Source organism: Callithrix jacchus, chromosome 13 (assembly GCF_049354715.1).
Source record: "Callithrix jacchus isolate 240 chromosome 13, calJac240_pri, whole genome shotgun sequence".
Classification (NCBI taxonomy): Eukaryota; Metazoa; Chordata; class Mammalia; order Primates; family Cebidae; genus Callithrix; species Callithrix jacchus.
The window spans coordinates 63,299,564-63,321,095 of NC_133514.1; the positions used below are offsets into that span (position 1 = coordinate 63,299,564).

The 21,532-nt window shown below is 43.7% G+C and overlaps 1 protein-coding gene across 8 annotated transcripts in view; it reads left to right on the forward strand.

The window, feature by feature from the left end:
• The first annotated feature begins 5,410 nt into the window (after window positions 1–5,410).
• Window positions 5,411–21,532, forward strand: part of ENOSF1 (enolase superfamily member 1) — a 42,786-nt gene continuing 26,664 nt past the window's right edge. For all 8 annotated transcript variants that reach the window (XR_013525782.1, XM_002757107.6, XM_008979577.5 and 5 more), the window contains exons 1-2: window positions 5,411–5,554; window positions 12,861–12,969. Coding sequence is in view for 7 of the 8 variants with exons in the window: in XM_002757107.6 (XP_002757153.1) it covers window positions 5,471–5,554; window positions 12,861–12,969 (193 nt within the window). In the remaining variant the exon portion in view is untranslated. The remainder of the gene's footprint in view (window positions 5,555–12,860; window positions 12,970–21,532) is intronic.

The window sequence follows — 21,532 nt, forward strand, 5'->3', positions numbered from 1 at the left end:
ACTTAGTAAAACAATAAAAGCTAAATAGATAAAATGTGAAAATTCTCCATTAGGAGGAATAACCCCTGGGACCTTTAAGAAAAGATACGATATTCAATTTTAAGCTGCTTGCAGAGTCCTTGTTACCCCAAACCTTCCTTCAAATCAGCTACACACAACTGTGAGGCAGTGACCTTTAGGGAAGAAAAGGGATTTAGTCATGGCCAGAAGGTGTAATGACAAGGTACAAGAAAGAGTAGAGATGGATTTCATAATCTAGTTTAAATGTAGTAGGGAAATAAATTCAGCAAATAAACTAAATCAGGTAAATATAAAAGTCCAAGTACTTCCAGAGATAATTGGAGAGACACCGGATTTCACAGGGACATGGGGTAGGGGTTCAATACAGCTTCACTTCAGTCTTAAAAGTCAAGTAAACTTGAGTAAGTTGGAGGACTTTGACAATCCAAAGTAAAAAATTGTCACTAGCCTGTGATAATAGGGATAAGAGAAATAGAAAGTAAAACCCTGCAGTTGGCCAAAAACGTTGACAGTGATTCTAATAACTGAATGTGATGTGGCCCCTAAAGTTTATCAAATTCCATTTATTCACTCATAATTACCTATTTTCACAGAAAGTCTTAACTCTCCTAAAACATTGAGAGGATATGTCATGGAACTAGATGGCAAACTTGTTTTGGTTGGTTTTGTAATCTTTACCATTGCTAGAAAGTTAGAAAAGGGTGGCATCGGTTCAGCAAATTTTGTGAAATTTGTGGAATCAGAAGAAACTAAATCTAAAATACAAGAAAATATTTTTGCAGAGTTTTAAGTGCAATTTCAAAGAAAATTCAAACTTAGAATCAAATTCAAGGAGGAGGCAGCACCCCAAAGCAACATTTTTGTTTTATTGAGATATAATTTACATACAACAAAGCTCACCATTTTAGGTATACCACTAGATGAGTGTTTTACAAATGTATACAGCCATGAAACCACTACCACAATCATGGAATGTTTTCATCAATTCAGAAAGTTTCATTATGCCCTTTTTCTTTTTCCTTTTTTTTTTGAGACGGAGTTTCACTCTTGTTACTCAGGCTGGAGTGCAATGGTGTGATCTCGTCTCACTGCAACCTCCACCTCCTGGGTTCAGGCAATTCTCCTGCCTCAGCGTCCTGAGTAGCTGAGATTACAGGCATGCGCCACCATGCCCAGCTAATTTTTTTTGTATTTTTAGTAGAGACGGGGTTTCACCATGTTGGCCAGGATGGTCTCGATTTCTTGACCTCGTGATCCACCCGCCTTGGCCTCCCACAGTGCTGGAATTATAGGCGTGAGCCACCGCGCCCGGCCTCCATTATGCCCTTTTACAGTCAATCTCTTCCATTCACCCCTGACCCCTGGCAACCACTGAGTGTTTTCTGTCACTATAATTGTACATTTCTAGGGCTTTATATAAATGGAATCATATGTAGTCACTGTGTCTGATGCCTTTCATCCAGCATAATGCTTTTGAGATTCATCTTTTTATGGTTTAGTAACATTCCCTCCTATGGATATACCACATCTTGGTTTTGTCCTTTTTCCAGTTGATGGATGTCTAGATTGGTACTAGTTTTAGACTATCACAAAGCTGCTATGAACAAACACAAGTTTTTATTTTAAACATAGGTTTGAGCCAGGCACGGTGGCTCACGCCTGTAACCCCAGCACTTTGGGAGGCCCAGGCAGATGGATTGCCTCAGCTCAGGAGTTCGAGACCAACCTGGGCAACATGGTGAAAACCTGTTTCAAAAAAATTGTTTTAAATAAATAAACATAGGTTTTAAGTTCTCTTGGATAATTACCTATAAGTAGGATTACTGAGTTGTATGGTACTTGTATGTTTAACTTTCTAAGAAACTGACCATTTATTTTCCAGAGAAGCTATATCCTTTCACACCCCTCCAGCAATATATGAGAGTTCCATCTGCTTCTCATCCTTGCCAATACTTTGTATTGCCAGTTATTTTAATTGTGGCCATCCTGGTGCATGTTAGTAGTACATCATTGTAGTTTTAGTGTGCATTTCCCTAATGACTCATAATGTTGAGTCTTTTCATAAGCTTATTTCAAATTCATATATCTGCTTTGGTGGAATGTCTATTAAAATCTTTTGCCCATTTTTCTATCAAGTTGCCATCTTACCAAGTTATAATTTTTTCAATATTCTGCATACAAGTCCTTCAACAGATATATTTTGCAAATATTTTTCTCCCAATCCGCAGCTTGCTTTTTCATTTCCTTAATGGTTTTTATCAAAGAGAAAACATTTTTAATTTTGATAATTTACAGTGTTTTTTATGATTCATGCTTTTAGTGTATTTGCTTTATCTAATTAGAAAAGATTTTATCCTGTGTTTTCAGTTTGATAATTCTAGCTCTTAAAATTTAGATCTGTATTCCACTTTGAGATGAGTTTTGTGTATGATATAAGGTAAGGATCCAGGGTTGTTTTGTTTGTTTGTTCATATGAATATTCAACTGTTCCTGCACCATTTGTTGGAAAGACTGTCTTACTCATTGAATTTCCTTGGTTCCTGTTTTTAAATATCAACTTACTACATATGTTTGAGTCTATTTCAAGACCTCTTCTGTTCCATTGATCTACTTGTCTGTCTTGATGTCAATTTCACATTGACTCGATTAGTGTAGCTTATAGTAAGTCTTAAAACCAAGTAGTTTAAGTTCTTCAGCCTTGTTCTTTTTTAGGATTATTTTGGCTATTCAAATTTCCATATAAATTTTAGAATCAACTTGTCAATTTCTTAGAAAAATCCTGCTGGGGATTCAGATTAGATTGCATTGAATTTATTATTTTTTTTTTTTATTTTTTAAAAGATGGGGTTTCACTATGTTGGTCAGGCTGGTCTTGAACTCCCAACCTCAGGTGATCTGTCCACCTTGCCCTCCAAAGTGCTTGGATTACAGGAGTGAGCCACCACGCCCAGCCAATTGCATTGCATTTGTAGTTCAATTTGGGAAGAACTGATATTTTAACAATATTGAGTCCTCCAATCCAAGAATATGAATTTCTCTACATTTATTTAGATATTTTTCCCTCAGCAATGTTTCATAGTTTTCAGTGTGCAAATCTTGCATATTTTTGTTAAACTTGTATTATATTTTTGATGCAATTGTTTAAAAAAGTATTGTTTTCTAATTTCAGTTTCCAATTTTTATATTACTAGCACATCAACTATAATTGATTTTAAATTGACCTTGTATCCTGCATACTTGCTAAGCTCAGTATTAGTTCTAGGAGCTTTCTTCATAAGTTGCATAAAGACAGTTTTTAACAAAGATGAATAAGCATGTCACCAAGAATAAACAGGTTTACTTCCTTTTCAATCTGCCTTTTATTTCTTTTCTTGTTATATTACCCTAGCTAGAACCTGCAGAACTATGTCAAATAGAAGTGGTGGAAGCAGACATCCTTTCCTTGTTCCAAATCTTAAGGAGAAAGCATTAATCATTCACCACAGCGTCAGCTCGTGGCTGTTTCCAGCTTCAGAGAATTGTTGTAATTTCTTCCTTAAGTGTTTGGCGTAGAATTCACCAGTGAAGCCATGGGCCTGGTGCTTTCAGTTTTTGGAAGGCTAGTATTTACTCAAGTTCTTTAATAGATATAGGCCTATTCTGATTGTCTGTTTCTTCTTGTGTGAGTTTTGGCAGATTGTGTCATTCAGTGAACTGGCTTATTTCATCCAGGTTATCAAATTTGTGGACATAGAGTTCATAGTATTCCTTTATTATTTTAATGTCCATCGGATCTATAGTAATGTCCTCCTTTCATTTTTGATATTAATAATTTGCGTTCTCTTTTCTTGCCTGGTTAGAGGCTTATTGACTTTATCCATGTTTTCAAAGAACCAGTATTGAGACAGAGTCTTGCTCTGTTACCAGGCTGAAGTGCAGTGACGAGATCTCAGCTCCCTGAAACCTCCACCTTCTGCATTCAAGCGATTCTCCTGCCTCAGCTTCCCTAGTAGCTGGGATTACAGGTGCACACCACCACGCCCAGCTAATTTTTGTATTTTTAGTAGAGATGGGGTTTCGCCACGTTGGCCAGACTGGTCTCGAACTCCTGACATCAGAAGATCTGTCCATGTCGCCCTTCCAAAGTGCTGGGATTATAGGCGTGAGCCAAGGCGCCCGGCCTCATTTACTCTTCAAAGCATTTCCCAGAGGCAGGAACTGTACCACACACCGCTTTTCATAAAATGGTATGAAAAAGCGTGTGTGTGTGTGTGTGTGTGTGTGCGTGCGCGCGCGCACAAACTTTTTTTTTTTTGGCGGGGCAGGGTGTGGAGGAAGGGAGTGTCCATAGTTTTCACCATTTTCTCACAGGCATCCTATAGTCCTGAAAATTAAAGAATCCCTGCAACCCAGATGACGGAGCCCAGGTATTGCAGCCAAGACACTGAAACCTAACTAGCTGTGTGGACTTGGGTAAATCACTTATCTCTTTGAATTCCCATTTTTTTCACCGATAGAATTTAAATGGCATCTACCTTGCAGGGTTGGGGCATAAGAAGTAAGATAGGTGTGTTATTTCTTTATTTTGCTCTGTCGCCCTCTTGTTGCCCAGGCTGGAGTGTAGTGACTCCATCTCAGCTCACTGCAACCTCTGCCTCCCGGGTTCAAGCTATTCTCCTGCCTCAGCCTGCCAAGTCGCTGGGATTACAGGCGCGTGCCACCAAGCCTGGCTAATTTTTGTATTTTTAGTAGAGACAGGGTTTCATTATATTGGCCAGGCTGGTCTGGAACTCTTGACCTCAGGTGATCTGCCCGCCTCGACCTCCCAAAGTGCTGGGATTACAGGCATGAGCCACCGCGCCCGGTTGGGGTAAAGTACTTAAAGCACTCTGCATCAGTGTGGGTGTAATAAATGATGACCTGCCTCTTAATTTATCAGGTGGCAAACTGAGGCTGTGGGCACTGAAAGACACCTAGCATTTCCTAACGCACTGCTCTCCCGGGTGCGCCGGCGGCAACCTGCGGCCTCCGATCCTGAGCTGAGCCACTGGCGGGAATCTGCTGTTGGGCAAATGCACTTGCTCAGACTCGACTTCTCCCTCTAGGGCGCCGCTCCTGGGCAAGTTCCTTCCCGACCTCCGATCCGGGCCGAGCAGGGTCCCGCGGAGGCGCCGACGTGGCGCAAGGCCTCCTGCCGACCCAGGGTCCGCAGCTGCCCTTAGCGAACCCGCGTGGGGCAGTTCTGTCTGGTGCTGGGAGGGAAACGGCGAAAGGCTGGGCGCTCCCTCGGGAGGCCAGAGTGGGGCCTGGAGTTCCCGTGGGGCCTAGTTCACCGGTGTGGCTGCGCGGCCAATGAGCGCGCTCTGTGCCCGACGATGCTCCGCCTCGCGGCCCTCCGCCCTCTCGCGGCGGACACTGGATCCCGACGCGTCCTGACCGCACGGGTGGCGCGGCCTCGGGGCGCAAGGCCATGGTACGCGGCAGAATCTCCCGGCTCTCGGTCCGGGACGTGCGCTTCCCCACGTCGCTCGGGGGCCACGGCTCGGACGCCATGGTAAGCGCGGGCTGCGGCCCGAGTCCCTCCCGCTCCGCCAACTGCAGACCGGCGGGTCCCGGGAGCTTCCAGACTTTGGACCCATTGCTTCTGTAAAGTGGGAGGCGCGCCTGGGGGAGACACTCGCTTTTCATTTCTTGGAGCAATAGTCTAAGTATCCAGAAACTTTCCACTCTCCAGGGTTTTCTCTTTGCTAGTGCTTAGAATATCCTGGTTTTACGTTTACGACTCACATTTTGCTGGAAATGCAATAGCAGCAAAATGATTGTGTTGGGTTCCCTCCAGTGAAACCTTAGATCACAGCGCTCGCTGGCTTCTGTACCCTGAACGTGAGGTGGTTCACGGTGAAGGAGAATGGAAAGCCCGGGGCTGGGAGTTTTGAGTGGTGACCCTCTATGAAATGAAAGTGTCATGGTCGTGTTGAGAAATCAAGCGCGTGATAACTGGGTCACATGAGAGGGCGCTCTCATGAAATTACCAGCAAAGATGGTTAGAAAGGATTGATGCGAATGTCGGTTAGTCTTAAGAGATGTAATAAAGAAAGGGCAGGGACTTTGACTCCTACCTAAGTACCGAAGGTCTTTTTTGCTTACCGAGAATGTTAGAATGTGAGGCCTTCCCTCTTCTCCCCAGTCTAGAACGGTGTTTCCCAAATTCAGTGGCGGACGGAGTTCTGTGCAGGGTCTTCAGGGCGCCTGTTCCCCACTGGGTTCTCACTGCCCATCTTGGTCCACTGATGAGATTGGCCACGCTAGAAAAGCAGAATTGTATGGGTATGTAGAGAATGTGTGAAAATATGACGGGAAGTGAGGAATAGCAATATTAGGAAAATGGTTACCGATAGGGAGGAAAGGAAATGGGGTCACGGAGGGGACCAAGAGGTCTCTAATTCCTGCTGTAATGTTTTACTTACTAAATTGTGTGGATGGCAAGCTGGTGTTCATTACATTATCTGTACTCTTTTTATACCTGAAATGTTTTATAACAATAGACCTCTCGTTAAATAAAGCTATTATATGCAAAAGATTGACCTTTTTGAGATTAAGTTCATCCTACATTTTAAAACTTTAAAAAAAAATAAAGAACTTAAATTTTGCTCAGATCATTTATTTATTTTTTAAGGGACAGGGTTTCACCACGTTGGTCCGGTTGCTCTGGAACTCTTGACCTCAGGTGATCTGCCTGCCTCAGCCTCTGAAAGTGCTGGGATTACAGGCGTGAGCCACTGCGCCTGGCAAAACTTTTTATTTTATTTTATTTATTTATTTTGAGTCAGGTTGTCTTATCTGTCGCCCAGGCTGGAGTGCAGTAGTGCTATCACGGCTCACAGCAGCCTTGACCTCCCTGGCTCAAGGAGTCCTCCCACCTTAACCTCCCAAGTAGCTGGGACTACAGGTGTGTGCCATGACACCCAGCTACTTTTTGTATTTTTTGTAGAGAAAGAGTTTCAGCATATAGCCCAGGCTGTCATCCTCCTTTTAAAAATCTTCATGTGTCCTTCCTTATATGATGTGGTACATTACTTAAATACCCAGTAGGCAATCCTTTATGGAACTCAAAATAAATGTTTGAAATTTTACTGGCTTGTAGAATTGAAACACTCGGTCTCATGCAACTGCCTTTGCCTCTCTGAGGCTTTAGCAGCTGTGGGTAAGTCACACAATCTTTCTAAGCCTAGATTTTCTCATCTGTAAAATGGATATAATAATATTCACTTTAAACATGTAAATGACATACCTATAAAGAGCCTGGCTCATAGAAGGCCCTCAGTAAAGTTAGTTATAGGCCAGGCATGGGGAGCTCACACCTGTAATCCTAAGTGGAGGCAGGAGGATCACTTGAGCCCTGGAGTTCGAGGTTACAGTGAGCTATGATTGTGCCACTGCTCTCCAGCCTGGGTACTGGATGGCAGAGTGAGATCCTGTTTCCAAAGAAAAAAAAGGAGGGGTTGGCTGTAATTATTATTCACTATGAGGAAACTGAAGCAGGAGGAACCCCTAATCTAGACTTGACTTTGAACTTGAGAAGTAAAACAGCCTGGTTTGGCTGAATGTGGTAGTTCAAGCCTATAATCCCAGCACTTTGGAAGGCCAAGGCAGGTGGATTGCTTGAGCCCAGGAGTTCAGGACTAGCCTGAGCAACATAATGAGACCTTATCTCCACAAAAAAAAATACAAAAATTATCTGGGTATAGTTGCATGCACCTGTGGTCCCAGACACTCAGGAGGCTGAGGTGGGAGGATATCTTGGGCCTGGGAGGTCGAGGCTTCAGTGAGCTATGATTGTGGCACTGTACTCCAGCCTGGGCGACAGAGCAAGACCCTGTTTCAAAAGCAAGCCTGGTTTGCTGTAGAATAATTTGAGAAATGGAATTTGCCTCTGGTCCTGAGTGGTGTCTAACACAGGGTGAGGAGACATTATTTAACACCTGTATTGCAAATTCATAAATACTTAAGTGTTTGTCTTGGGGAGAAAGGGCGCATGTTGTGCACTGACTCTCAAGTGCCTTCTTACTAGGATGAGCTGCTTTGCAGTTCACCATGGGGATGGCTTCACGTGTTCTGGAGGCATGCTGGACCATCAGCACTTAGTAGTAAAGTGAGCCTCCCTGATCACAAGTAGGATATTTTCAAGAAAGAACAATGAAACTGTCCTCTAAATCTGCTAAAGATTCCTCCATTTTTTTTTTTTTTCATACAAGAATATCTCTTGTTGCTTAGGCTGGAGTGCAGTGGTGCGATCTCAGCTCACTGCAACCTCTGCCTCTTGGGTACAAATCTTGTCCCTCAGCCCCTGGAGTAGCTGTGATTACAGGTATACACCATCATGCTTGGCTAAATTTTGTATTTTTGGTAGAGATGGGATTTCACCATGTTGTCCAGGCTGTTCTCGAATTCCTAAACTCAGGTGCCTCAGCCTCCCAAAGTGCTGGATTACAGGCATAAACCACCACGCCAGGCTTACTTCCTCCTTAATCTGAAATCTACTTCTGTTCTTTTCTTCGCTGTGAGCTGCCCTTGTTATTTCTGTTTCTGCTGTGTTTTCCGCTGTCAGTCGCCTCCTCTTTGTGGGCTCTCTCCCTGCATGGCCTCCTGCCTTTCTGACCCCTCCTTCTTCCTCCACTGGCCCCTTCTTCCCTCTCTGTGGCTCAGGCCTCAGTGTCTTCCCCATCTCCCTACACACTCCCTCAAAGACCCTCTCAGGGTTCTGGGTTCCATGCAGCCCTTTATGCCAGAGTCTCCCAGATCTCATTTCTGGATCTGCCTCCTTAACTCATAGGTCTGGATACTTCCTGTTGGGTTTTTCACCTTCATGCTAAACATGGTTTGTCTAAATCAGAGGTCATCTTCCATACCCTGCTGCCCCTCCCTCCTGACCCATCTTGGCTCATGCTGCTGGTCACAGGGACTCAAAAGCTTCAAGTCACTTTTGGCTTATCTCATCCTGTTGACCCTCATCTGAGGCTTCAGTGAAAGGTTTCCTTTTCCCATTGCTTCCTCTTCTTGGAACCCAGAAACTGCCAATGGGTCTTTAATTCTTGGAGTCTCCTCCTTGGCCTCATCGCTCAACTCCTTCCAGTGGCTCGGCCAACCCAGGATGGGCACCAACCCTTGAATACACTCCAGTCTCTCCCTCTTCTGACCCCTTTACTTTCTGCATTGCTTCTGCTACCTCACCTTAGATATTCCTCCCTCCCAGACCCTTCACTCTCCTTCCCACTGCTGAGAAGCTCCCCTTCCTCGACTGGCCAGCTCAGATTCTGTTTTATCATAAAGACTTCTCCTGCTTCAAGAAGCACCTTCAGGCAGGGCACAGTGGCTCACGCCTGTAATCCCAGCACTTTGGGAGGCCAAGGTGGGCGGATATCCTGAGATTGGGAGTTTGAGATCAACCTGACCTACGTGGAGAAACCCCGTCTCTACTAAAAATACAAAATTAGCTGGATGTGGTGGTGGGTGCCTGTAATTCCAGCTACCCGGGAGGTTGAGGCAGGAGAATCGCTTGAAGCTGGGAGGCAGAGGTTTCGGTGAGCCGAGATCATGCCATTGCACTTCAGCCTAGGCAACAAGAGCAAAACTTCATCTCAAAAAAAAAAAAAAAAAAAAAAAAGCAGCACATTCAGCTGACAGTGTTCTTTCCATTGCTCATAGTTTGCATCTCTTCCAGGTCTTAGCATCTTCTCCCTTATATTATTAGAGTTTTTGTAACCATGTCTTTTATTTATTTATTTTAGAGATAGGGGTCTCGCTTGTTGCCAGGCTAGTCTCGAGCTCCTGGGCTCAAGCAATCCTCCTGTCTTGGCCTCCCAGAGCGTTGGGATTACAGGCATGAGCCACCATGCCCATCCTATAATCAGGTCTTCTCAAATGTAACCTTCTCAAAGCATTCCTATCTGTAACCCCCTAGGAAGCCACAGCAGCTCTGAGATGTAGTTGGTGCTCAGCAATGCATCACACTGATTTCCTGCCACTGGGCTGTGACATCAGACTCAGGGCTCCCATCCATCACTTACAGTTTCCTGAGCCACAACACCCCCAATACAGGGATTTAAAATCTGCCTTCATAATTTACTTGTGGCCAGGTGCAGTGGCTCATGCCTGTAATACCAGCACATTGGGAGGCTGAGGCAGGTGGATCACCTGAGGTCAGAAGTTCAAGACCAGCCTGGCCAACATAGCAAAACCCTGTCTCTACTAAAAATACAAAAAAAAAAAAAAAAAAAAAAAAATTAGCCAGGCATGGTGGCAGGTACCTGGAATCCCAGCTACTTGGAAGGCTGAGGCAGAAGAATCACTTGAATTCAGGAGGCGAAGGTTGCAGAGAGCTGAGATCATGCCACTGCACTCCAGCCTGGAGGACAGAGTGAGACTCAGTCTCATAATAATAATAAAACATAATTTTACTTGTGGTGTGACCTTCTGCAAATTACTAAACCTCTTTAAAACTTCTCTTTTCTAATAGGGATAAGAGCACCTAGTTTATAATACTGTTACAGGATTAAATTAACCATATAGAACTCTTAAAATAGTGTGTCTGGCACAATAAATATTACAGAATAATAACAACAGTAATAAATCATCTTAGCCTTACGCAAAATTCTTCAGCATTGCATCCCTCATTCTTTATGAAGGCATCCAGATCTTCTCCCTGGCTTTTTGGGGTCTCCATTGTCTGTCTCCACAGCACTGATTTGACGTCTTTGTTCACTTCCCAACCAGTGCCCTTCTAGGCCTTCTCTTTCTCTGTCCCACAAAACCCTCTGGGTTTCGTGTTGCTCTCTCTTGCCTGGATGTTTTGGTCTACCTCTTTGCCCCCTCAGAAATTTCTTCAAGTTCTACTTCCTCTTTGCTCTTCCTCCCTGCCTTGAACTTCTGTACTACTTATAACATACTTCAGCACGCAACCTTGTACTCTTGTATTAGTCCATTCTTGCATTGCTGTGAAGAAGTACCTGAAGCTGTGTAATTTATAAAGAAAAGATGTTTAATTGGCTCACAGTTTCACAGGGCTGTACAGGAAGCATGATGCTGACATCTGCTTAGCTTCTGGGAGCCTTCAGGAAGCTTACAATCATGGTGGGAGGCAAAGTGGTAGCAGGCACATCACATGGTGAAAGCAGAAGTCGGGGGAGGTGCCACACACTTTTAAACAACCAGAACTCACTATCACCAGGATAATACCAAGGAGATAGTGCTAAATGATTCATGAGAAATCCACCCTCATGATCCAGTCATCTCCCACCAAGCCCTACCTCTGACACTGGGGATTACATTTCAACATGAAATTTGTGCTGAGACACAGATCCAAACTCTGTCAACTCTAAGCTTGTTCTTCTCACTTTGTTCTGTGTTGGCTTTTTCTGCCTACTTATATGATAGATCTCTACAGATAGACTTGTTTTTTGGTTTTTAGTTTTTTTTGTTTTTTGTTTTCAGACGGAGTCTTGCTCTGTCACCTGGGCTAGAGTGCCGTGGTGTGATCTTGCCTCACTGCAACTGCCACGTCCCAAGTTCATGTGATTCTCTTGCCTCAGCCTCCTGAGTAGCTAGGATTACAGGCACCCACCACCACGCCCAGCTAATTTTTGTATTTTTAGTAGGGACGGGGTTTCGCCATGTTGGCCAGGCTGGTCTCAAACTCCTGACCTCAAGTGATGTGCCTGCCTACCTCAGCCTCCCAAAGTGCTGGGATTACAGGCATGAGCCACCGTGCCTAGACATATTTGTTTTTTTAAAACAAGTTATGCATGTCCTGTATCAATAAGTGGTGCTGAGTTTCATAACAGTTAATATATACTTGTCAATATGTACTTGCTATCAAAATACCATTTGACAGTAGAAAGTTAGAATGACATAGAACAAAACAAAAAATGAGTGAATTCATCTCGAAGCTTTACTTCTTCATTTTCCCCCTTGGTGTCTGAACTTGTGCCAGTGTATTTTCAGCCCTGCTATAAACTGCTATAAGTGAGATCAGCCCAATTTTATGCAAGAATTTTCTGAACCTTTGGCTTATTCAATTTGAAGCTGCTTATGAATGTAACTTTGTTCAGAGAGCTGACAGATAACTTCGAGTGAAAGCTCCTTGACTTAAAATTGAGCCCCTGCAAAGCGTGATGGCTCTGGCCTGTAATCCCAGCACTTTAAGAGGCCTAGGTGGGTGGATCACTAGAGCTCTGGAGTTTGAGACCAGCCTGGACAACATGGCAAAACTCCATCTCCATTTTTTGATTAAAAAATAAAAATAAATACGTAAAATTGAGCCCCACTTTTTGACCTAATTGAAAACGGGTGATAAAAAATGTATGTATTGCAGCCAGGTGTGGTGGCTCACACTTGTAATCCCAACACTTAGGAAGGCTGAAGCAGGCGGATCACAAGGTCAGAGTTCGAGACCAGCCTGCCCAGCATGGTGAAACCCCATCTCTACTAAAAATGTAAAAAGCAGCTGGCTGTGGTGACACGTGCCTGTAATCCCAACTACACCCGAGGCTGAGGCAGAAGAATCGCTTGAACCTGGGAGTTGGAGGTTGCAGTAAACCAAGATTGCACCACTGCACTCCTGCCTGGGTGACAGAGCAAAACTCCATCTCAAGAAAACAAAAAGTATAAATTGTGCTTGTTGAAACACTTTGGATCTTTCAGGAGGACATTCCTTTTCTCCATTCAGAGCCCTTTGTTTTCTGGGGGGGTATAGCAACAGTTCCTTCCTTCTGCATTGTCTGTCCTCATGTGATGTCATTCTCAATGGTTCTTTTCGGTTTCTCACACTGGCATTGTTTCTGTCGGGAACTTCTCTCCTGCAGCACACGGACCCTGACTACTCAGCTGCCTATGTCGTCATAGAAACTGATGCAGAAGATGGACTCAAGGGGTGTGGAATCACCTTCACTCTGGGAAAAGGCACTGAAGTTGGTGAGTTGAAGATTCTCTCAAGGTTCCAGAATGCTTAATTTTCAGATGAGATTCTAATTTAGATTCTTAGATTCATTAGAATCTTCATTGAGATTCAGTTATTGACCTTGTTTTTCTCTGTATTTACACTGCTCAAAGTGAGTAAAAACAGTGTTTCATGGTTTGTTATTTATTTCACTGGGAGAAATTTTAAAATGGCAGGATTTGACCTGTCTCCTTGCAATCATCTCTAGCCTGCTAGAAAATACTTGGTTTTTAGTCTGTTTCTCTGTGTCAAATGACAGCTACAAGGATGTTTTTTACCTGCCTTTCACACGGGGCCACTGTCCAGCTTTGGCAACCTGAAGTGGACAAGTAACCAAGGGCAATGAGAGGGAGCAGACATGAGTCCCATAGCAAGGCTTGTTGAGATGTGCACAGCAAGTCTATTCACTTTTCAAAATATGTATAGATATATCTATATCTATATCTATATCTATCTATATATATATATATAGTTTTTTTTTTCTTTTTCTGAGATGGAGTCTTGCTCTGTCACCCAAGCTGGAGTACAGTGACGTGATCTCAGCTCACTGCAACTTCTGCCTCCCGGGTTTGATTCTCCAGCCTCAGCCTCCCAAGTAGCTGGGATTACAGGCACACACCACCATGCCTGGCTAATTTTTGTATTTTTAGTAGAGATGGGGTTTCACCACGTTGACCAGGCTGATCTCAAACTCCTGACCTCAGGTGATCCACCTGCCTCAGCCTCCCAAAGTGCTGGGATTACAGGCATGAACCACAGTGCCTGGCCTTTTCAAAGTATTTCACACCAAATTGGTTTTAAGTTCACTATTTTCATGGTAGAAAAGGGCTTTGGCCCTGCCCAATTTCGAGGTCTCCTTTGGGGAGAACAAATTCTTAAGATTCATACTGAGCCATGTATATGTCATTCTTTTATTTTTATTTTTATTTTCTATTTTCTTAAACAGAAGACACAGAACATAACTTTTCTCAGAGCTGATGTGATCTCAGTGGTGATCTTGAGTCACCTCATTTTTTACAGAGAAGAAAACTGGGGCCCAGGCAGCTCCCCAGCAAGTCATGGCAGAACCGCCTGACTGCCCAAAGCACTTTCTCTACAGAACTTTAAAATGCAACTCTTTTTGAATACATAATACCTGCACATGGTACAGAATCAAGAAGCACAAAACAATGACCTCCACCAGATCAATTTCAATGGATTATTAGGGACCGAAGCCAAATTATGATAGATTGAAGAGTAAGGGTCTGGAAGGAGGAGAGAAAGAATTTCTCTAACTTTGGTGGTAATCTACCTCTCCCATGGATATTTGCACTATCAGTGCTCTCAGTAGTTGTAGGAAAAAAAATCTTGGCCCATTGAGAGATTTTAAATTGTTAAGCATGTAAAAGAAGTGTGTGAGTTTGTGAGTGTGTGTATGTGCGAATGGCAAGGGACTCTTCCTTGAACTTTCAGTGGACACTGCCCTTGTGGCTGCTGTTTCTGCTCTTCGCAGGGCTGGTGGCCAGTCATCCAGCAAGTCAGTCCTTCTGCAGACTTAGACGATGCTGCCATGCATTAGGCATGCTGCCAAGCACTGAAGTAATTTTTAAAAGAGATAGGTCAGGTGCAGTGGTGCACGCCTGTAATCCCAGCACTTTGGGAGGCTGAGGCGGGTAGATCGCTTGAGTCCAGGAGTTTGAGACCAGCCTGGTCAACGTGAATGAAACCCTGTCTCTACTAAAAATACAGATATCAACTGGGTGTGGTGATGTGTGCCTGTAATCCCAGCTACTCAGAAGGCTGAGGCATGAGAATTGCTTGAACCTTGGAGGTAGAGTTTGCAGTGAGCTGAGATCGCATGACTGCACTCCAGCCTGGGCAACAGAGTAAGACTCAATCTCAAAAAAAAAAAGATAACATAGAATCCTACATACAAGGAGCACACAAACTTATTGGGGAAGTAGACATAAAAGTAACGATCATACCACAGTCTGAGAATTACTATTTTTAAAAAGTACATGCAAGTTAGACAGAGAGAAGATATATTAGGTTGTTTTTTTTTTTTTTTTTTTTCCTTTTTGGAGACAAGAGTCTCATTCTGTTGCCCAGCCTGGAGTGCAGTGGTGCAATCTCGGCTCACTACAACCTCCACCTCCCGGCTTCAAGAGATTCTTGTGCCGCAGCCTCCGAAGTAGCTGGGATTACAGGCGTACACCACCATGCCCAGCTAATTTTTGTATTTTTAGTAGAGATGAGGTTTCACCATGTTTGTCGAGGCTGGTCTTCAACTCCTGACTTCAGATGATCTGCCAACCTTAGCCTTCCAAAGTGCTGGGATTACAGGTGCGAACCACCATGTCAACCCAGGCTGTTCTTGTGTTGCTATAAAGGAGTACCTGAGACTGGGTGATTTATAAAGAAAAAGAGATTTGATTGGCTCACAGTTCTGTAGGTTTTACAGAAAGCATGGTGCCAGCTACTTAGCTTCTAGGAAGGCTTCAGGACACTTACAATCGTGGTGGAAGGCAAAGGGGGAGCAGGCACATCCTAAGTTGAAGGCAGGAACAAGAGAAAGAGAGTGGGGAGGGGCTACACACTGAAGCCCCAGACCTCACAAGAACTCACTCACTGTCTCAAGGACAGTACCAATGGGATGGTGCTAAACCATTCATGAAAAATCCATCCCCATGGTCTAATCACGACCCCCAGGCCCCACCTCTAATATTGGGATTATATTTCAACATGAGATTTGGGCAGAACATCTAAACCATATCAGTAGGTAACTTCACTCTGTCCAAAAGGCTCAGGGAAGGTTTCAGAGCAGAAGTAATGCTTTGAGGTGAGTCTCAAAGAGCAAACAGGAATTTGCCAGGCAGAGAGAGGAGAGTCAGTGCCCCTTTTCCCCATTCAATAAACAATTTACTGTTAAAGTTTTCCCCAAAGTAGTAACCACTTACTAAGCTGGAGCTGTGAGCTGCATTTCTGCTTATTCTGCAACATTGATTATCCCTTGTTTGTAAGTTGAGTACTTTATGAAGCTGCTGTCTTTCTCCATACTGCAAACCCTATAGCACAGCCCCCAAAAGTTGCATAAAACTCAGCGAGCTTACAAGATGTTAGGCCATTGGACCCACTCTCTGTTAACAGCCAAGACTTTAAACTTTGCTGACTTGCCCAAGTCAGCACACGTGGAGGGGCCCTGAGCACCAAGACAGATAAGAAGCTCTTCTGGCTGGCACAGTGGCTCACCCTTGTAATCCCAGAACTTTGGGAGGCATAGGCAGGTGGATCACCTGAGGTCAGGAGTTCAAGACAAGCCTGGCCAACATGGTAAAGAAACCTCATCTCTACTAAAAATACAAAAATTAGCTGGAGATGGTGGTGGGTGCCTATGAGCCCAGCTACTCAGGAGGCTGAGGCAGGAGAACAGCTTGAACCCGGAAGGTGGAGGTTTCAGTGAGCCAAGATCACACCATTTGCACTCCAGCCTGGCGACAGAGTGAGACTCCATTTAAAAAAAAAAAAAAGAAGAAGAAGAAGAAGAACCTCTTCTAGGATGGGTGCTGAGCTCACCATAGGGCCTTCACTCACCCTCCCTGCCTCCATTCCTAGCTCCACACGGCTGACTTAGTTAATGTCTCAGGCAGGGATAAATCAATTTCCATCTCTCCCCTTTAAGTGATGGCTGTTCTGTGCTAAGGTTTCTGGCTTCCGCCTTTTTCAGACCACAACATGACAGAACCCGTTTTAACTTCAACCTTGCTACATATTTCCGGTGACTCACTGCAGTCTCACAAAATGTGGTACCCGGCTCTCATATTAGCTCATCCTGGTTCTTCTGCAGCCTTTATCAGCTTACTTACCTCATCATCTGTTTATGATTTTTTAAAAAATAGGGTTTTCTTTTATTACTGTGAAGAGAGTGCTTGTGTGTGAGAGAGATAGAGAAGGAGGGTTGTTTTTCAAATGTATAGAATATACCAATGTAGTATGTATAGGATACACCAATGTAGTTTTTGGTTTGGTATTTTTTTTAAAGTCATGTCTTTATTAAATTTGCTTAATTAATATTCACTTTTATCCTTCTTTCTTTATGTTTTTAAAATTTTTATTATTTATTAATTTATTTGAGACATGGTCTTGCTGTGTCGCCCAGACTGGAGTGCAGTGGTGCAGTCTTGGCTCACTGCAACCTCTGCCTCCAGGGTTCAAATGATTCTCCTGCCTCAGCTTCCCAAGTAGCTGAGGCTATAGGCATGTGCTACCATGCCTAGCTAATTTTTATATATTTAGTAGAGACATTCACTATATGTTGGCTAGGCTGGTCTCGAACCCCTAACCTCAGGTGATTCGCCCACCTTGGCCTCCCAAAGTGCTGGGATTACAGGCGTGAGCCACCACACCTGACCTAGGTTTTTTTTTTTCTTTAAATTTTTTTTTTTTTGAGATGGAGTTTTACTCTTGTTGCCCAGGCTGGAGTGCATGGCATGATCTCTGCAACCTCCACCTCACAGGTTCAACCAATTCTCCTGCCTCAGCCTCCCAAGTAGCTGGGACTACAGGTGCCTGCCACCATGCTGGGCCAATTTTTGTATTTTTTGTACAGATAGGGTTTTGTCATTTTTGCCCAGATGGGTCTTGAACTCCTGAGCTCAAGCAATCTGCCCACCTCGGCCTCCCAAAGTGATGGGATTACAGCAGGCATGAGCCATGACTATGCCTGTCCTTTTTTTTTTTTCTGAGACAGAATCTCACTCTGTCGCCCAGGCTAAAGTGCAGTGGTGCAATCTTGACTCACTGCGATCTCCGCCTCCTGGGTTCAAGTGATTCTCCTGCCTCGACCTCCCGAGTAGCTGGGATTACAGGCACATGCTATCACACCCAGCTAATTTTTGTATTTTTAGAGACGGGGTTTCATCATGTTGGCCAGGTTGGTCTCAAACTCCTGACCTCAGGTGATCTACCTGCCTCAGCCTCCCAAAGCGCTGGGATTACAGGCATGAGCCACCATGCCCGACCTTTTTGTTAATAACGTAATTTTTAGAGTAGTATCAGGTTCACAGCAAAACTGAATGGAAGTTTCAAAGATTTCCCACATACCCCTGTCCCCACACAGGCACAGCCTCCCTCATTATGAAAATTCCGCCCAGAGTGGCCCGTTTGTTTCAACCGATGAACCTACATTGCACATCATGATCGAAGTCTGTAGTTTACAATAGGAGCACTCGTTGTATATTCGGTGGGTTTGGACACATATAATAATATATACAATGTAGACTAAGTTTTTTTAAAATATAGAAAAATAAAAGGACGAACAAAGAAAGAATTTTTAAATAGACAAAATTTTAAAAACCCAGCTTTAAGAGTTTGTGACACCATTCCTACTCAGACACCCACAAGTCACCCACAGACTTTACTCACTGTCCTTCCAGTGCTAGAGGCTCCAGAGAATTGAAGTCCCTGGACAAATAGAGTCACGGAAGAGAACCCCATGGGTTTAGTCAGCAAGAAGCTGCCTTCAAGGGCCCTTTTTTTCTTTTCAACTGAATTTCCTGCCACAACCCAAATTTCTTTTTTTTCTTATTTTGAGATGGAGTTTTGCTCTTGTCACCCGGACTGAAGTATGATGGCGTGATCTTGGCTTGCTCACTGCAACCTCTGCCTCCCGGGTTCAAGTGATTCTCCTGCCTCAGCCTCCCAAGTAGCTGGGATTCCAGGCATGTGCCACCACGCCTGCAAATTTTTGTATTTTTAGTAGAGATGGGATTTCACCAGGTTGACAAGGCTGGTCTCGAACTCCTGACCTCAGGTGATCCACTCATCTCAGCCTTCCAAAGTACTGGGATTACAGGTGTGAGCCACCACACCTGGCCTCACAACCCAAATTTCTATTGAATGCAGCAAATTCTAGTCTCCTGTTGAGCAAGAAAAATCCACGCACTGTAGATGAATATATAAGTGATGCTTGTGCATCTCTGAGAGTCATAAAAATGAGATCATCCTTAGCTTTTGTTAATGCATTTGCTATTGTACCATGAACGAGAGGTGGGCTTCAGTCAGTGATTTATAGCAGCAATCAAATCCCTGAGACAGTGGTTTGGTGTCAATAGTAACATACCTCACTATGAGTCACTGACTTACTTCAGATTTTTTTAATTCAAGAGCATCAACCTTCTAGGGAATGAACATGTGAACTGGAATGATTGTGTACACCATTAACAAAAGCCCTAGAGAGCCTGGCATGGCTAGTTCAGCCCCAAATGCTACATCTGACCGCAAGTATGCAATCATCTGAGAGCCATTTCACCCTTAGTTAGTAACGTGCTAAAAAGCTTGGGGCACCACTTTCTTTCCTTTTTGAGATGGAGTTTTGCTCTTGTTGTCCAAGCTGGAGTGCAATGGCACAGTCTCGGCTCACTGGAACTTCCGCTTCCTGTTTTCAAGCAATTCTTCTTCCTCAGCCTCTCAAGTAGTTGGGATTACAGGCACACACCACCACGCTCAGCTAATTTTTTTATTTTTAGTAGAGATGGGGTTTTGTCATGTTGTCCAAGCTGGTCTCAAAGTCTTCACCTCAGGTGATTCACTCCCCTCGGCCTCCCAAAGTGCTGGGATTACAGGCATGAGCCACCGCACTTGGCCTGGGGCATCACTTTCAAAGCGTCCTTTTCAGGATCTTATTAACAGTAAAACTGTACCTCTATAACTGTCCTATTAAATGACTGAAAAATTTTGACTATTGAATCCATGGCAGCACCAAACAAGTTTATCAAAACGTTTGGGAATACATTCCTTTCTTTGAAGCTAAGTTGATGGCTTGATTCAATTATTGTGGCCATTTACACAACATAGGCTAAATGTTTCCTAGAACTGACAAAAGATCAAAAGGGTTACTTCACTTATTCATCATCTTAAATAACATAAGAAAGCCTTTTATTATTATTATTATCATTATTTGAGACAGGGTCCAGCTCTGTCACACAGGCTAGAATGCAGTGACACAATCTCAGCTCACTGCAACCTCTGCCTTGAGAGCTCAAATGATCCTCCCACCTCAGCCTCCCAAGTAGCTGGGACCACAGGCATGCACTACCACACCTGGCTAATTTTTGTATTTTTTGTAGAGATGGTGTCTTGCCATGCTGCCCAGGCTGATCTCGAACTCCTGAGCTCAAGTGATCCGCCCACCTCAGCCTCCCAAAGGGCTGCCACTACAGGAGTGAGTGCCAGGTCCAAGAAAGCCTTTTAAAGTAAAACACCATGGGACGTGTTGGCTTTTGCCTGTAATCCCAACACTTTGGGAGGCCGAGGTGAGAAGATTGCTTGAGCCCAGAGTTCCAGAACCTCCCCACCCCCTTCCCTGTGCAACATAGCAAAACCTTGTCACTACAAAAAAATTAAAAATTATGGCTGGGCATGGTGACTCATGCCTGTAATCCCAGCACTGTGGGAGGCTAAGGCAGGCGGATCACCTGAGTTCGAGACCAGCCTGGCCAACATGGTAAAATCCTGTCTCTACTAAAAATACAAAAATTAGCCAGGTGTGGTGGCAGGCACCTATAATCTCAGTTACTCTGGAGGCAGGACAACTGCTGGAACCCAGAAGGCAGAGGTTGCAGTGAGCCCAGATGGTGCCATTGCACGGCAGCCTGGTGACAGCTAGACTCTGCCTCAAAAAAAAATTTTTTTTTTAATAAGCTGGATGTGGTGTTGCTTGTAGGTCCTACCTACTCAGGAGGCTGAGACAAAAAGATTGCTTGAGGCTAGGCATTCAAGATTACAGTGAAGGACTGGGATCAGTGTCTCATGCCTATAATCCCAGCACTTTGGGTGGCTAAAGCAGGTGGCTCACTTGAGCTCAGGAGTTCGAGACCAGCCTGGGAAGCATGGGGAAACCCCATCTCTACCAAAACTACAAGAAATTAGCCAGGCATAGTGACTCGAACCTGTGGTCCCAGCTACTCGGGAGGCTGAGGTGAGAGGATCACTTGAGCCCAGGAGGTGAAGATTACAGTGAGCCAATATCACACCACTGCACTCCAGGCTAGGTGACAGAGTGAGACCCTGTCTCAAAAAAATTATAATCATAATTAAAGGCATCAAAAATAAATAATTGATGGTAATGTTGACCCAAACTGAAGTTAACCTTCAAATTACTTATAAAAAATGTAGTATATCATAAGAAAGTCAACAGTAAGAAGTTTAATGTTTGTAAAGACAGTGTTTTCATGTATTTTAACATTTTACATACAAATAGTATGCTAATTGCCAATTCATTTTATTTAATCTTTAATAGTTTAAGTTGTGAATTCAAGGCATTTTCTATACTTATCAATAATGAAAAGGCATTTCTCTTTTTAAAAATTCTATTAAGTCAGCCTTCTTATTCCTTAGGAACATGAACTAGCGTGGTTTACTTTTGAATCTGATTGTCCAAACACTTTACCAAGTGAATAGGAAAATAATTTGGGAACATTATTTAAACTTGTCAATGTATGATTTTGTTTTTCACTTGACAGCCAGTCACAATGTGCTCTCTACTCAGGAACTTTAGCTCAG